The following is an 18,055-nucleotide window of genomic DNA, read 5'->3' as shown; positions in this document are numbered from 1 at the left end:
TATTTAACATGATTCATATGGGGGTTTCTTTACATCCTTGGCGAAAAAGTCCAAAAATTCATATTATAAAAATGTGCGTAATTCAAATTAGATTACTACATGTACTTGTCATGCAAAATAACATATCATTGATTTTAAAATGAATAAACATCGACAAAATCAACTCCCGTCAGTTCTTCAGTACTTTGATTATTAATGCAGTGTTATTGATTTAAAAAAAAATTAATAACACTGAAACACAGTGTTATTGATTTTTTTAAAATTGTAATTTCATATAGTAAAATATTAAGTGGTTTCATTGTGTTAAGGCCCTATTCTAAGAGGGAATATGGATCCATGGAAATAATATAAAAGTATTATCAAAATGCAATATCATCTTTGGTAGTCGCAAGGAAAAAATAAACAAACTTTACGGATAAGTCTGGTTCTGATACACCATGTACACCATAGGCTGACATAGGAAATGAGACTAACGAGACTAGAAAGTATCACCGGTTTATTTTTGGGATTACATTTTACTTAAAAGACTAGATGAAAATCCATGTGAAAGATTTCTTCTAGTACATCTATACTTAAGACTTTTTGCCAATAAACTAAAAGATGCCCGCACCACAGTAACTGCTTATACACCTTTGGTATTTCAACACGTGTTATATGATGTCCATAAACTATATTTGAATTTTACCTGATAAGTAATTATTGTAAAATTAATCAAAAACCTACTTTCATTTACGATAAACCAGCTCGAAATAGCAAAAATGAGAGTAAGATGGTGGATACGCTTTGGCGGATCCAATTCAATGTGACTGAGCATTAAAATATATAAAATATATACTTGCAGTGAAATAATATTGAATGATTACGTAAACAGTGAATATATTTATTTGAAACTTACATGGATTATGCATAGAAGTTAAGATTTGACAAATTCTTAATAAATGAAATAATGCAAATCGTTTCTTGAATGTGCGATTTTAGTTTTGATAGATAGAAGCTAGCGAAGCGCGACCGCTGGTGAGAGAATGGAATAGAACTTTTCAGAACGAGGTAACCAAGAACGCGGTTTAGGTAGCAGGGGACAGTTTTTTTGATGCATGAAATTGTGGGGTAGGGGTACCCCCATTTAGCACTATGTTGCGGGGAAAAATATAATTTGCACCTGGATCAGAATGACTTGTAACTACCTGTTAGACTTAAGGAAGGACATTAAGGTTAAAAATTTACCCAAAATGACACCCATATTTTTTTCTGATCAAATAAAATGTCTAATTGACCCCCCTGTGTAATGTCAAAATTTTACCCATTTTGGCCCATTTAGACCCCACCCTACCGTATTCCCTGCTCAGAGAGATGACCCCCGGGACAGGGTGCAACCTGTAGTCTAACATGTCCCCTCCCTACCAGTCTGTACCGCCCCACCTCCCATCCATGTCATTTTCACACTATTTCACTTACCGTCTGCCCCACAGGGGCTTGGTTGTTGGATAGTGAAGTTCTTAATTATTTGTTCCCGAAGAATAAATTGATTAAGATAGGTAATCTTGAAGTATTTCTGTGTATTGCATTAAATAAATACACTGAAACCCCCCGTTTCAGTCATGTTAAAAAAGTGTATTCAATGTACTTTAAAAAAAGTAAAGGGACGACACTCGCCATCTTGGATTTATAGGGGGTTCTCGTTTCAAGCTATGTTTTAAACAAGTTCTTCCATTTCTCCAACGATATCTGACGAGATCTAGGTTGTAAAATGTTAAAATTACTTATTCCTATCGTCTGACTACATCTGTACGCTGCATAATAAACACATCGTTCCGAAATGTACTAGATACTCGCCAAACTTATCGAAAGCAACGGAAGTTGATGCAAACTCTCCATGTAATCACTGAGGAGATCTGAAAGTAGTCTGGTACCCGCCCCCGCCACTGCGTTTTCACTTCGTTTTGGGGACCCCAAAACGAAGTGAAAACGCAGTGGCGGGGGCGGGTACCAGACTAATTAGTTTATCGAAATTAGAATATTAATATCAGTTAAATATTGTTTTTTTTAAAGATTTGAATATTATATATGATATACAGTTTATCTAGATTCCCATCAAACTCAAATAAAATGATGGGCCATAGATATAAGTTTCAAGAGATACGGTTTTGAAAGGCTTCCAAAAGTTGACTCTGAAGTTTCTAGCCTTTTCCTAAACAATTGCTCAGTTTTCGCTTAACTCCTTACACACTTAAATATGACTTATCTTCATGTAAGACTATATTCCTGAATATAAAAGACAAACTAGAGCAGAGCTCGTGGCAAAGCCCCGAGTAGGTCTTCCGTTGTTGCTGCGAGTTGAAAATATATGTTACGATTATAATGACTATACTTTCAGTTCTGCTTTTGTTATAAAAATGTGTTGTAATTGAAAGTCTGTATATAAAACGTGTTTTGAAAAAAGAAAGGAAGAAAATATTTTAGGAAAACTATTTGTCGAGCAGAGTTTATGTAATCGTTTCAAACATTGTTTAAAAAATGAGATCATGTTTAATGGCGAGTTAAATTTTCAAAGGGTAGCAAGCATTGTTATAAATATTAAACAGTATGTACTCATGATTCATGTCAGGAATTGTATTTCTTTTTTAAACTGAACTCGCCTACAAAACACGTAAACTTTTCTCAAAGATAACTTCTATATTAAAATATTTCTAAATTTTAGAAGACTATGTGCAAGTTTAGAATTGCGTGCTGACAAAATTTACAGACCCTAAAACGTACTACTACACCAAAAAAGCGTGCGGCCAACGTGCGAGAAACGTTTCGTGTAAACCTTTTAGAGTTTCATGTAAACCGTTTAGCGTTTCGGGCAAAGCGTGTAAATCGTTTCGAGCAAAGCGTGCGAGAACCGTTTGAAACGTTCATCAGATTTCATTCGGAACTCTCTGACAAGTTAATTGTTTCAAAATGGCGCGCGTGTTTTACATTACTTTAACAAAATTGAACGAATTTTTAACAAACAAAAGAAAGGTATATGTATTAAAAGACGACTAGTTACAGAGTACATGTATATTTAACGTTTTCATGCGATGTTTCAGTACTGAAACAATATTAAAATTCGCTATACATAAAAAATATTAAATACAGTTAGCGAAACATGATTTCTATTGGAACAAACCTAAATCAACTTTAACTTGCACGATCATGTTTTGATAAGCATGTATTTTTATTATCTATTTACATCGATAACTCTTACTGAGACCATTCGGCTGTGTACAAGCAGCACACATAACCTCGGACATCGGGCGAGACCTGCACCTGGCTGAACCTGTCAATCAAACTCTGTGTATTTGTTTTCATTGGATGGTCAGGCGTCTCTCTTTTGTCAAAAGCCAATGGAAAATTAATGAATTCAAGGTAATCGGAATCAGAATTTGATAAAGCACACAATTTAAATGATAGAAAATTTATTAATTATTTGAACAAAATTAAATGTAAACATTGACAGGAAATAAAAAAATTAATTATTATGGGAATCTATACGCATGGTACTCAATTAAAATAGATTATATTATGATTTTATTATTTTATGTAGTAAAATCACCCTTCCAACTGTTACTCAAATACATAACAATTGATGACCTGGGGCTATAAATGTTCTGAGCTGTGTGCGCTGAAGCGGCACAAGATTCTCGATCGCATGCGGCAATTGAATTAACACAGACTGGCCGAATAAACAAAGGGGTGGGAAAGTGAAACAAAATGTTACACATAAGAAGAAACCACCAAAAATGTTTTTCGACAGATCTTGATATCTTTTCTCCAATTAAAAAAAAAATCCAGCGCGAGCACCTGTCAGCGGGGCGGGAGGAGTGGGGGGGGGTGCAGCAATGAGTTCGCTTCCACAATGAAACTACAGAAGTGATTAATATGTGACCGATAGAATCTAATCTAAAGTTGTTTAAACTCATGTGAATATTTTCTAAAATAATCATCGAATGCCTCAATTCAGGGCATTCCTTTATCGTGCTAGCACCTACCGCAAACATGTAACATGGAACTTTGATTATAATTTGATTTGATTTTTAAACTACCTTGTACGCTATCGTATAAATCAATGCTTCATCAACTGTAAAAGTAAAATAACTTTATCTTAAACCAATATAATAGTTGAAAACATAATAAAATAAAGTTGTGTCCGTGCAAAATATGAAACATAAACGCGTCATAAGGTACATGTAGAAGAACACGAACCGACCGCGGATCACTTAACCACTCGCGCCGGATCTCCTCAGCCATGTGCGAGGGATGATCATTATTTAAAGGTTTAATATTTGAGGGGGGTGGGGTGGGGGTGTTGATTTGAAACATTAATTGTACAGTTCTTAAAGTAGTTTACATAAACCAACCAACCATTAGTTTATGTCTAACGATTTTTCCGATATGGAGTAATATCGTTCATTAATATTCATTTACACTCAAATATTTAATCATATATACAAGTAGGACAAACCTTTATAACATAAAACTAAAACAGTTCTTGTATATACGGCTATATTAACTCAAACACGTTCATATGTATGCAAGTGTAAGTCGCGGTGTGAGAATCTTGTGTATTAAATAACCGCTTACCGCTAGGTAATGCAGCCGTGGCTGATCTCCTCGGCCGTGGGCGAAGGATAGATTACGTAAAGGTACAACGCACAGAAACGCACAGCTCAGAACCAAGGAAGATTTGAAAAGTTTGCAGTATAATGACCTTACTCTATCAAATAGAAGTTCTTTATTTTAAACTAAAAACCCACCATTGATCTATGTCTATTATTGCTTTAGAGAATGACATTGCTTTTATTAATTAAATGAACTACATGTATTTCTTACTTGACATCCAATCGTTTAATCCACAAAAGATTTTGTGTAATCAAAACTAAAACAATTCTTAAGTTCGCGGCTAAATAAATTCATATATGAGAGACGCAACTCTCGTGTATTAGATAACCACTGACCGCTAGGTAGTCCAGCCGCGACCACGGTGACCGACTTTCTCGGCCGCGGGCGAGGGAGAGCTTACGTAATGGTACACACACAGCTCTGATTCAAGGTAGATTTTGAATGCATGATGTTTATATTAAAAAGGTAATGCATATATTTTTTCATTCCATATTTTGTGTTTTACTAGAAAAGAAAAAGAATGTTTTGTTTTCCAATTCCCGTTTTTAAGGATTGTGCACTATAAGAACTTAACAACGACTTAAACTCCTAAAAAAAAGCATGTATTCTAAAAAAAAAAATTCTTATGAATTAATGCCTCTTGTATAAACCAGCATACTTTCTGCGGTAACTTCATGCCAGTTGTACGCACAAAGTCTTTCGTTAACTTGTCAAATAAAAACAGGTACATGCTAACATGTAAAGCTTTTTACACTCATACTACACAAACCACTTACAAAATAACATTGAAACGACCTTCATGAGATCCCAACAAACAACTTTTCCAGCGACAGCCATATCAAAATCCTAACCGTTTTTGAGTTATTAAGCAAAATGTTTTAGGAGCCATTGGCCCTTAATTTAAGGGGCCAGCCCCTTTTTATTGGTGTCAAATGAAAGCCCTTGTTATTTTGCACAACTTTTATTCTACATGTCTTTACAAAAATTTTTTCGTTCAAAAGATATAAAGGAAAACATGTCTAAATTTTTGCACTTTTTTGAATCCTGTTTTTTGACCCCCTACCTTTTCCTAAATAAAAAACGTAATCTAAAAACATAAACAGATGTGCACAACTACAATGTCTCTGTTATTCAAATTCGTTGGATTCCCATTCCCTGCTATCATAGTCTCGGAGCCTTTGTCTGGAAACAAAAGGCCCTAAAAAAATTTAAAAGGGGAATAACTCTTTAACAGAAAGGGAATTCTACATTTTATGAATTGCTTAAGATAGTGTTTTGTAAAGTACATTAGCCCTGAAAATTTGAGCAAAAACCGTTTAGAAATGAGCAAGATATGAAGCCTCAAAGTTCGCGTCTAGGAAACAAAAAAAAAAAAAGAAAAATAAGAATAATCTTAATTTTTTTCCCGCACAATAATAGAAAGGTCTTCCGTTGGAAACGGAAGACCTTAATAAAATTAATAAAGTATATTGGAATCAAACCTTGGCATGTGCTGCATATTTTGATCATTTTCTTTCTTTTTTTATAGAGAATCTTTCGCAAGAAGATACTACTTTGTCAAAATTATTAATGTCTGAATTCAATGTGATTTTATTATTGGATTTCGTTTATTAAAGAATTATTAATCTATGAAAGTTGATCTGTCTGGCACTTATTTCTTCAAAAATTATTTTTTCTAGTATATACTGTATCCTAAAAGGGCAATTACTTTATCATTTAGATACATTGAATAGTTTGTGGCTAAACCGGTAACTTCGTAGTATAAATTTTCCCTAAAGTTGAAAAATATGTATTTCAAATCAACTTGCATTAAAATAAATATATTTTGATGTAATTTATATATTATGCAAGGCATTTATAATTTTACTAATGATTAATTTATTTCATCAGCGACCACTTAAGAAGACACATTTTTACAGTAAAAAAGAAGAGGATTACTTTTTGATACATTGATAAAATGTTCATGATTTATGCCTGCAGCTGTAATCTACAAATTGATACAATAGAATTACACCACTTACAAGGTTGGCTTGTAACGGCGCTCTGCGTACATCGCATTACTGAAATAAAATCAAAGCTGTTAAGAATGTTTTTTTTTATCTGTTAACTGTATCAAGTAAAGATAAAACTGTATATTTTTTCACTGTAAAATTTGAATGATTCCTGATGTATTTATACAGAACTCCTCTCCTCAAAGAGTTCTATATTGTCTCAACATGGTCTTAATTGCCGTGGTTTGCGACGATGATATAGTAATAGACTGATGTGAAACTCGGTTATTTTATCATCTTGGTTCAGACTATATACAAAAACCCCCGCAGAAGAATGCTAAACTTCCACATAAAAAGACCACGTTAAAGAAAAAAGGACATTTTTTTTCAGAATTTACTAGTATCGTTTTACATGTACATTTCAAACCATATGGTTTAAAAGAAATCCCGAAAAACATGTTCCGCTGTATTGCGCATTGATTGTCACTGTGCTGGCGCCTTGGTAACGACGACACCAGACATCATTTCCTGCTTCTAACACTACATTAACGGAAGCAGAAGACGATTGAAAGTCCTTACTTCCGCTGTACGTATGAGTTATTCTTTGTCCGTCTTTAACCATCTCCACAAAAAGCTCGCTACCATAATAGGAAATTGATGTCAACGTCATATGGTAGAGACCTTTCACTGGTGCCCGAAAAATACCGTGACGTGAGTCGTACGTATTGCCAACGTTTGTGATGACGTTGTCATATATTATCGTCTGCAAAATCCCAAGAGATTTGTCCCTCGTTAAACAAGCTGTGAAACCCACAGGTTGGAAAGCATCTACAAAGTTTAAATAAAAAATAATCTTTTCTTGCTGATTGATTTCATTGCAATAAAATCAATGCTAATGAGAGAGAGAGAGAGAGAGAGAGAGAGAGAGAGAGAGATGTACTAGTACCCAATGATTTTCGTATGTTGGCTAGTTCTGACAGAACATTGTTGTAGTCTCGTCTGAGAGTGTTCAATTCCTGATGTAGAGATCTGATGTCGTCACTCGATGACGTGTGGGTAAGATTGAGCTGGACTGACACTAAGATGCAAAAGCATTCCAATACAAGAATCTGGAATAGAACAGTTGTTGTGCTTCCTCCCATTTTTGGGCGATATACGCTTCGTTATCTGGATTTATAACTCTAATTTCTTAATAACATATACCAAATAATGACCTATATCATTTTATCTAATCGTACAAGGAACTGCGTTTGTTTTTGAAGTGAGGACTCCGAATTTTCGCTCGTAATGGTCTTATTATAGACCCTATATACACCACAAAAAGAAGAATTATAGTTTATTCCCTGAGAATAAGAATTATTTGCCCACAGACGCGAAATGATGTGAAATTTTAAAATACTATCCTAATTTGTTTTTTTACTCGTCAGTGAGATAATATCAAGCTTTTCCAAACATAGGGTGAAATTTACGTTTGAAATGCAAACAGGTCTTAATAATACAATTTTCGCCATATTAGTATTAGAATTTACAAGACGTAGCAACTTTGTGCGCATAAAACTGTTGAGAAACGTCAATTTTTTTTTAAAGTCTCCTGTGAATAACTTCAATTAAAAACAGTTCGTCTTAAGCTTGATTTGAATATTAACTTTAATTAAGAACAGTTTATCTAAATTTAGAAATAACATCAGTTAAATATAGTTTGTCAAGATTTGAATATTACCGCCACTCAAATACAGTTTATGTAGATTTCCTTCGAAATCAAATGAAATGATGGGTCATTAATGTAAACAAGAAACAGGGTTTTGAAAGACTTCCAAAAAGTTGGCTCCGAATTTTCTTGTACTTTTTCTAAACAATTTCCCAGTTTCGCGCAATCCCTTACACACTTTAATTTGACTTAAAGGCTACTTATCAAACAGGATCTTCATGTAAGAATGTGTCCCTGAATTTAAAAGGTAAATAAAATTTAAAAACAGTGTATTGAGTCGAATCTTGACTTGTGCTGCATATTTTGATCCCCTTTTTATTTTCTTTAGAAAATTTTTCGCAAAAAAATACTTCCCTGTCAAAATTATTAGTTTTTGAATTCAGGGTGATTCTATTGGATATCTTGCTTTAAACAATTATTAATCCATATATTTTGATTTGTCTGGCATTTATATCTGCAAAAAAATGTTTTCTACGCTCTTTTATTTTCTAGTATAAACTGTATCTTAAAAGGGCAATATTACTTTATCATTGAGATAGTACAATAAAGAGTTTGTGGCTTCACCGGTATCATCGTAGTATACATTTTCCCCAAAGTTGAAAAATATGTATTTCAAATCAACTAACATTACATGAAAATATATATATGTAGACGTATTTTAATTGAAAAACAAATTTTAAACAAAGTACGAACCATTTTTTGTAGCAGAATTAATTCGACCAAGTGGTACCCATTAGAACCCGCTCGTCTTGGTGTGAGACTCGAACCCCTTTAACTCCTGGATCATCACTGTACACCACCAATGAAGATCTCTCCATGCTGTTCGCGTTAGATAAAATTACACTGTAAACTTTCCTATCTGGTGTTCAGTATGCTTTCAATGCATTTATAATTCATTTTTTTGGCTAATTATTAATATATTTCATCAGCAACCACTTCAAAAAGACACATTTTTGCGGTAAAAAAAGGGGAGGATTACTTTTTGATATATTGATAAAATGTTCATGAGTTATGCCTGCAGCTGTAGCCTAAAAATTGATACAATAGAATTACTCCACTTACAAGGTTGGCTTGTACCGGTGCTCCGATTGTTAAAGCAGTGGGGTGCAGATTTCCACGGAATATTTTTCTTAAAATTTACATCGCATTACTTAAATAAAATCTTTCTTAAGTTATAATGATTTTATTTATGACATATATATGACCAAACATTTGCCACTGAAACTAAGTGCTTTGAACCGTTTATCGTAGCCTAAATCATTACTGTAAATGTATATATTCAATTTGGCTCTGTGTGCATAAAATTTGTGCCCAACGAGGGTGAAACAAGCGGAGAATGTTCAACTCCTTGAATAATAAACACCCTTGTTTGAAATTGTCCTCGTTAATGCAAACATTGCATTTGTATTCATTCGAAACGCTCTGCTTCATTTCATGTAAACACTAGGAGAAGGTGGACGCTAAAAGTCGGACACCTGTTACATCCAGGTAAGAAAATCTCTGCAGTTAAATCGTTTCAAAAATTTCATTAATTTTCTTCATAATGTTTTATTTTTGTCAGGTAATCATTGCTACTGAGCCCGAGGGTATTTTGCAAATAATTGTAAAATTATGCGAAGTTCACTCTCTGCTTTCATTTTATATGCATTGCATTGTATGGAAATTGAAACTTGTCGATCAGAAGAATGAAAGAGCTTCTTCTTGTGATTTTTTATTATAAAGGGAAAAATACATGTTCAAATCCTACTGAGAGAGAGAGAGAGAGAGAGAGAGAGAGAGAGAGAGCTCTGTGCAATGTAATGAGATTGAATGTGGATCACTTTCCCTTGCTTGAGCCCAATCAAGCTATCAGTTCTCTAGAAGTGTACTACCAAATCAGCAGCTATTGCTGTTGCAGATGGCACCGTTTATGTAAGGTACAAATACACTTGCTACCTGTATATTAACCTGCTATATTAACCTTTCTCCTACATCACTACTTCCCGTTTTGACCTTACCTTTTAGAGCTGTACTAAGCAATGAATAAATGCCCTGGCCTGTTGCATGTACATTCTGTGTGTGTCTATAATATCATGATTATCTACCTTGGTCCTTTTGACTATCTCAGCAAGTGTTTCCGATGTAGCCCTATTAAATCTTCTCCATATTGGCTACATTCTTAATAAATATTTAAGCATATAACCTCTGTCATTGTTGATTTAACTTTGCTAACAAAAATAAAGGGAGCCTTATTTATTTCTATGTGAATGTATTAACCTAATATACTCCATATAGTGAAATTGTTAATTTTTAAAAAAAATTTTAAATATGCAAGTATTTCGATTTAAACACTGTGAACAGCTTTAGTGTGGCTGTTGAAACACGAGCATTTGTAAACATGTTCGTGCTGAAGTAAACATCCTTGCTGTGTTTGTTCTTTTCCTGTATAAATAAATCCAATCATTTTAACAGCTACTGGAGCAATTTGATAAGTCTAGGTAAATTGTTCTATCGTAAATTGATATTAGTCTCCGGGGCCTATTTGGTCAGGGAGACGGAGAGGGACACCTACAATGGCCTATATGTGTCTCTTATTTAAAAGGGGGCATGTGAAAAAATTGTGATGGATACCGGTATAACAGATGTACATGCATAACATCTATCTAGATACATGTTAGCTGTGTGATTGGTAATCTGCAAGAGAACTGAAATGAAGTCACAAATGAGTTTAACCATTTACCAAAGATCAACTATATTTGTGCATGTATTTGATTTTGATTTTTTAAAATAAAGTACGTAGTAATATTTATTACAGAATCCCCTGATCTTTCATGCCGTGATGATCATGTCTGATCCTAATCTGCCTTAGCCTTTAAGGGACATGGTTACGATTTTGGTCAAATTCTTTTTTTATGTTTTTATTATTTACAATGCTTTAGGAATGCATTTCTAATGATCATATGACATCCGAGAGTCATTCGTAGAGTTATAAGCAACATACAGGGCTTACAATTCTTGGTCATGTAAACAAGACTCGTGCCACGTTTTTGTTTACATAGGTTCAATATACCAGTAAAAATATTTTTTTTCAGCTTATTTGTCTATCTTTTTATTTATTTTAATCATAGATAAACAGTTCCTAACGTTTAACACACTCGTTTTAGGTTTAAAACTGAAATTTTTACTTCAACGTTCAAAAATGTAGACATGTAAACAAACACAAGAATTTCAAACTCTGTAACTCGCTTATAACTCAACAAATGACACTCAAATTTCGGTTGCCTATCAAAAAAGCATTGTAAATATTTTAAAAAATCGGAAAAATAATTTTTGACCAAAATCGTGACCATGCCCCTCTATTGATATATACAAAAGTAAATACCTCTAAAATAGTTGCATAAAATTTCTGATTCCGTTCCATTTCTGATATTAGCTATCAAGCCAATTCCCCATTACGTGCATGTACATCCTTTCGTTGAAAGACTTGTAGCTATTGCACATGGAACCTTTTAACTCAATCTTTTTTTCCAAAACAGAATCTGATATTTTTCGATATATATTTTTTTTAATTAAAGTTGAAATAGATGTACATTTTAATCTGTCAACGATAACAGAAATATATCTTTTAATAGCATCAAATATTGGTTATGATCATTTTTCAAAATATATCAGCAGACACTTGACAGTTTACAAAAAGACGAAATGTAATGAAATGACTATTACGTAATTTTGCAAAGAAGTTTTACATGGTTATTATACGCTCTCTTTTATTAAACTTTTTAAGAGACATTTTTCAATATTCTTGTATCAATAGCTAACAAAGAACTACATTTGTGAATTTTGTTTGAAATTTTTACCAGTCTGTGGAACAACTTTTCAGGTTGATATCAAGGTCACTATGACTACAAGTAGTGTCCAGTGCAATTGTATTTATTTATCTACAAGAGGTTTAATTTTTAGATTAATTAGATGGCAATGGTCTATTATCAACCAATAATCTCATCAATCAATCAATCATAAAAGGTAAATTATAAAGTAGTCATAAACTCGTGGATGTAAATACCGTTTCTAGCTGCCGACTGACTTAACTGATTTTGAATTTTTTTTTTTCATTCAGGAAAAGACAACCATGGGTGAGAAAAGTGAGGCATACCACAACTTCATGGCCAACTACAGGCTCCACAGCGACACTGGCCTCAGTAGTGGCGACATCGGGGTGGTGGTGGCTTACTTCATCGTCATCATCATTGTCGGTGTGTTTGTAAGTGACCGAATGTCAATGTGTTGTTTAACGAGTGTTTCAATTCGAGCACCTTCAAGATTCCAACAGCTTAATGTTGGGCGGTATTTTGAACATCGCTAGATATTATTATGATAAACATAATTATTATAGATACATACACTTTAAAAAATCACAATAAATTAGAAACCATTAGAACAATGAATCAAGTTTACTTTGAATACTAATGCAGTTCGTATACGTTTTTACAGGCAATGTACAGGGCTAACCGACAGACGGTAGGCGGATATTTTTTAGCGGGAAGATCTATGCTTTGGTTACCCGTGAGTACTCGTATTCCAAAATGTACTTCGTTTAAAGCACATCAATGTGATTTATTATTATAAATCAAACTATAACGATTCTATGCCCCGTGTGTTTCAGGTCGGAGCCTCGTTGTTCGTGAGTAACATTGGTACGGAACATTTCATTGGTCTAGCCGGATCAGGGGCGGGGAGCGGAATAAGTGTTGGTGCTTGGGAATTCAATGTAGGTTCCTGTTAATTCACGATACTTTATTTCCCATTATGAAGGTTCAAAATTCGTGTCAATTAATGAAATTCTAAACATGTCGAAAAATAAACATTTGTTTTAAATATTAAATACATACTTGGCAAAAAATATTGTTAATTTTATTATTTCCAATTTTAAAAAAAAAGCCTATATTAGACTATGTTCCGCATTCTTCGCTGATTTGTATTTTATAAAGTCTGCAATAAAAAACGGAAAAAAATCTTCCAACTTCGAACATTTTCCATTGCAGGCAATTCTGCTGCTTCAGTTACTGGGATGGATTTTCATACCAGTCTATATCGCATGTGGGGTACGTTCTCTTGTTTCTTGATAACCATGATACGTACACATGTATCAATTTATCATTGATTTATATATTCTTGATGACTTACCTACCACAGACCTACACGATGCCCCAGTACCTGTCTAAGAGGTTCGGGGGGACACGCCTCCGGGTCTACTTTGCCGTCCTGTCCCTGGTTCTCTACATCTTCACCAAATGTTCGGTAAAGTTTTACTTTGTTATAGGGTCAGAATAATACACAAAAGCTTAAGGTACACTGTCGCCTTGATAAGAGAATAACTCTCACTTGAAAAAACAAAGGCCAAAACTGTGAAGATGAATGTTAATAACTATCAAATTTCTGTGTTAAAATGGATGTAACGGAATCAGCGTTAGCTTTATTTGGACTTAATCGTAATTTGAGAATAAAGAGGCAAAAAACCATGAACAAACACTAGTTTGATAAAGTTTATTCTAAGCGGATATTGTTTGTTACAGGGTGACCTGTTCACGGGAGCGCTGTTCATCCAGCAGAGCTTGAAGTGGGACCTGTACCTCAGTATAGTCATCCTAGTGTCAATCACAGGGCTGATGACTATCACAGGTACTCGTATATGTCTCTCTGTATAGTCATGTTGTATTAAAATGAAAAGTTAATAACCTTTGATATAACAATTGATTGAAGAAATTTCCAGGTAATATATCCAATAAGAATTAAACATACCCTACGAAATGTCAAATATATAAGATCATAGTTAAATCATAGTTAATTAGAGAGGAATTGTAAAACAAAATACAATTATTCACAGTATATATTGAAGTAAAAGTAACTATTATCAGATCAATTAGTTAATTTTTTTTAAAGTTTTATAAAGGTATGATATCAGTGTATGTGGGAAGTGATAGTGTATTCTCCTCTCTGACCATAGGCGGACTGACAGCCGTCATCTACACGGACACCATACAAGCCTTCCTGATGGTCGGGGGAGGTCTTACTCTAATGGGATTAGGTAAAGAAATAAAAAAAAAGTCAAACGGTATTACATAAAATACCAATTACTTCATTGAAGAGACGGTGAGACTAATGATAATTGTCGGAAACCCATTGCCTGTCTTGAGTAAACGTATGCCAGTTCATCTTGGTTTTCCGAGAATTGCGTTGGAAGACAGATTCACCAAATTCAGTATCTTGTTAAGGAAACAGAAGATGTTTTTTGTCGTTAACAGCTTTTAAGGACGTAGGTGGGTACGATGGTTTGGTGAGGGGGTACCAGACGGCCATGACTAATGAAACCTATAGAATCCCTAACACAACCTGCCACCTACCGGACAAAAATGCCTTCCGGATGTTGAGGGAAGCAGACGATGACTATATGCCTTGGGCGGGATTCTTGCTGGGTCAAACTCCAGGTTCCATCTGGTATTGGTGCGCTGATCAGGTAATAGTCGCTAGATTGGTAAGAACCTGATTTCGCCTCATCAAAATAAACTGGAAAGAAGAACTCCCAATATTTACCTGTGATAGAAACACTGCTTGTTCAGATGTTTTGTTCAGATGTATTTCACCAATGCAACTATATCTGGTGAATTTTAAGTCATGAAGATTACGTTGTTGCTGAATGAGCAGAATGAGTTCATAGATGGCGCTTTTAAAATACTTTATCGTTTTAAACCGTGTCTACTTGTCATCTTTACTTTGTACATAGGTAATTGTTCAGAGGTTGCTTGCAGCCAAGAGCATCTCTCACGCAAAAGGAGCGACAGTCATGGCCGGATTCATCAAAATCCTCCCTCTGTTTATGATGGTCATGCCCGGAATGATCAGCAGAATCAAATACCCCGGTATGAATAATATCAAAGAAAACCCATATACAAACAGTCTTGTGAAATGATATTGCCAAATTATATTTTTCATAGGTTTCATGTTTCCAAATAATTTTTTAGAAAACAAGACCAAATGAAAACAATTTGGCCTTACTTTACATGTTCTTGGATTTTTTCAAGATGAAGTAGCTTGTGTTGACAAAGACATTTGTTACGAAATTTGCCAATCCTACGCCGGATGTACCAACATTGCTTATCCCAGACTGGTCCTCGGGATCATGCCAGAAGGTTCAACATGAATTGTCTGACTTCTTATATTTCTGTTACACATCCGTTCAGCCAACGAAAATAGTTTTTCTTTTCTTTTTGTAGGTTTGCGTGGCCTGATGATGGCTGTGATGATTGCTGCATTGATGAGTGACCTTGACTCCATCTTTAACAGCGCCTCTACTCTCTTCACTATCGACATTTACAAGAGAGCCCGAAAAAACGCTGGCGTGCAGGAACTTATGATAGTCGGAAGGTGAATGAGTTTTTCTATCATCCATCAAAACGTTAATGTTGCGGAATGATACAAAAACAAATTGATTATATACATGTATGATGGTACAGATTTCCACGGTAACTAACATTTCTGTCCTGATTTTACAGGATCTTTATCGTGGTGATGATTGGGATCTCCATTGCCTGGGTCCCCATACTCAAGGAGACACAGGGTGGACAGGTGTTTATATATATACAGGAGATAACCAACTACCTCGCCCCTCCGTTCGCTGCTGTTTTCTTATTGGCCGTTTTGGTACCTATGGTCAACGAGAAGGTACTCTGCGTAGAATTACGTGTAGAGTTGTACATGTATACACATGGTACATATAGTTACCTTGACCTACCTTGACCCACTAGTGGGGATCGTTGTATTGGCCGTATATAAAATCTGGTATATTTACAATAGGGTGCCTTCTGGTCGTTGATGATTGGCTTACTGACAGGAGTAACCCGGATGATTCTTGTGTATATTTATAACGACAGTAGCGGCGACTGTCTCACCCCAGACACCCGGCCCGCTATACTGAAGAACTTCCATTACATGTACTTCGCCTTACTTATCACTCTCATGACGGCTGTGTCTGCAATTGTTATCAGTTACTTTACAGGCAGACCTACAGAGGAACAGGTATTTTTACATAATATCTCTTTTGACCATGCAACCAATTGGAAAAATAGTTTGTTATAAAGCTTGAATTAAGACGGTAGGAACGCCTAGTACGTAGGACGACGTCCCGAAATAGTCATTTATCTATATATAATTTGATATTAACAAACATGAAATGTAGATTTTTTATTCTAGCTATTCCGGACGACGTATTGGACGAGATATGCAGAACAGAAAACAGGAAAGGAGATCCGCGATGTAGACGGTTTTGACAACATAGCAATGTCTACGTCAGATCTGGATGAATCCTCAGTCGAAAATGGAACAAATAAGATGCCTGGTACATCTTATAATCATACCGTAGAGCAGTCGGGCCTGAAGAAATTCAGAGATCCGAACCTGGATAGGAATCAGAAGGAGGATGAAGGTGAAAATAATGGTTGATTGTTAATGATCTAGCATGAGGATACGCAATCTGATTTTTAGCAATAATTTTGATTATTATTTTTTAGACGAGAGTTCATGTAAAGCAATACTTTTGAAATATCTATGTGGAGCTGGAAAGCACGATGAAAACGAGGACGAGAAACTGAAAGAACACATGGCCAAAGTGGCGGAACTCAAGCAGAACAAGATGGCCGCCCTCTGTCTGAACATCGGACTGGTTGTTATTCTTTTGATCGGGACATTCTTGTACTTTTTCTGGTCTTTTTGGAGATATGAACCGGCGTAGAATTTCTCATGACATAATATCATAGGTTATTGATTTTTTATAAGTATAGATAAATGTATTTAGATACTGTATGGTAATTTCTGAACAAATTTCTTAGTGTGTGTTTTTGTAGATACTTTTGAATTTTCAAATTATTATAAGTAATGCTTTGTATAAAGTAGAAGATTTTGATACCAAGCAGTTTCGGGCAGCTTTCTCTTCATTCACATTGCTATATACATTTACCATCTAGTGATTGATATTGAGCGGATTGAATTTCTGTACACGTATGTCTGTACATAACCGTGTGAACAATGTAGATGTCGTCATTACTGTCAGTGTTGGAATTCTGGACATAACTGATGGAGGATATCATATTGATGAATAATCCTAATTGAATCATTATATTCATTCGCTCTTAAGAACTTTATTATTTAAAAGTTCTAAATTTATCTTATATCCTTGAAAAAATTACATCTGTTATGCATACGGTCACTAATCTAAGGAGTAGGTTTTATTAATATTTTTTTGGCGTATTTTTAACTCACCTTTGCGGTTAAACTTTATTCAAAGTCAATTTAATTATTTTTTAACTTACTTCTAAGTATTAGTTCGCCTATCTTTTTCTTTGATTCGGTTTTACGAATGAAGAATAGAATGTTTACTGTATTATTACCTACATCTATTATGTTCATTGATATATAAAATATACTTATAAACATTCTTGTGCGTATTATAACCTTCTATCAATTGAAATCTCTCTGGACTAAATAGATCACCCGTATTCGTTTCTGCTGCAACAAATTTTAGCAGGAATTTGTAAAACTGATCTTTGAAAGAATTAATTTTATTACGTATGCTGATATACTCCCATCTTAATAAAAAAATATATAGAAATATTTTACATTTTAAAACGATGCTAAACTGTTGGCATATTGTTTTTAATATTGCAATATAGCCCATGAT

The 18,055-nt window shown here is 34.5% G+C and overlaps 1 protein-coding gene and 1 long non-coding RNA gene across 3 annotated transcripts; one reads left to right on the top strand and one right to left on the bottom strand.

Moving 5' to 3' along the window:
* Window positions 1-3,019: 3,019 nt before the first annotated feature.
* LOC136273977 (uncharacterized) lies at window positions 3,020-4,915 on the bottom strand. 2 transcript variants are annotated; one of them, XR_010712217.1, is made up of 2 exons: window positions 4,858-4,915; window positions 3,020-3,355 (listed from the first exon to the last, which is right to left on the bottom strand). It is a non-coding gene; the product is annotated as an uncharacterized lncRNA (long non-coding RNA). The 2 variants fall into 2 exon arrangements; XR_010712218.1 differs by lacking the exon at window positions 4,858-4,915 and adding an exon at window positions 4,609-4,775.
* Window positions 4,916-9,752: 4,837 nt separating this feature from the next.
* LOC105333119 (sodium/myo-inositol cotransporter) lies at window positions 9,753-17,500 on the top strand. Its single transcript, XM_034443434.2, has 17 exons — window positions 9,753-9,834; window positions 12,286-12,348; window positions 12,443-12,586; window positions 12,817-12,888; window positions 12,989-13,093; window positions 13,368-13,427; window positions 13,519-13,623; window positions 13,899-14,004; window positions 14,330-14,410; window positions 14,628-14,839; window positions 15,107-15,242; window positions 15,405-15,512; window positions 15,597-15,747; window positions 15,876-16,044; window positions 16,177-16,398; window positions 16,573-16,804; window positions 16,890-17,500. Exons 3-17 carry the CDS (start codon window positions 12,455-12,457, stop codon window positions 17,108-17,110), a joined length of 2,112 nt encoding a protein of 703 aa, XP_034299325.2. The 5' UTR covers window positions 9,753-9,834; window positions 12,286-12,348; window positions 12,443-12,454; the 3' UTR covers window positions 17,111-17,500.
* Window positions 17,501-18,055: the final 555 nt, after the last annotated feature.

The sequence above is a fragment of the Magallana gigas genome, chromosome 3 (genome assembly GCF_963853765.1).
Source record: "Magallana gigas chromosome 3, xbMagGiga1.1, whole genome shotgun sequence".
NCBI lineage: Eukaryota > Metazoa > Mollusca > Bivalvia > Ostreida > Ostreidae > Magallana > Magallana gigas.
This window is presented reverse-complemented; position numbering and strand designations above follow the sequence as displayed.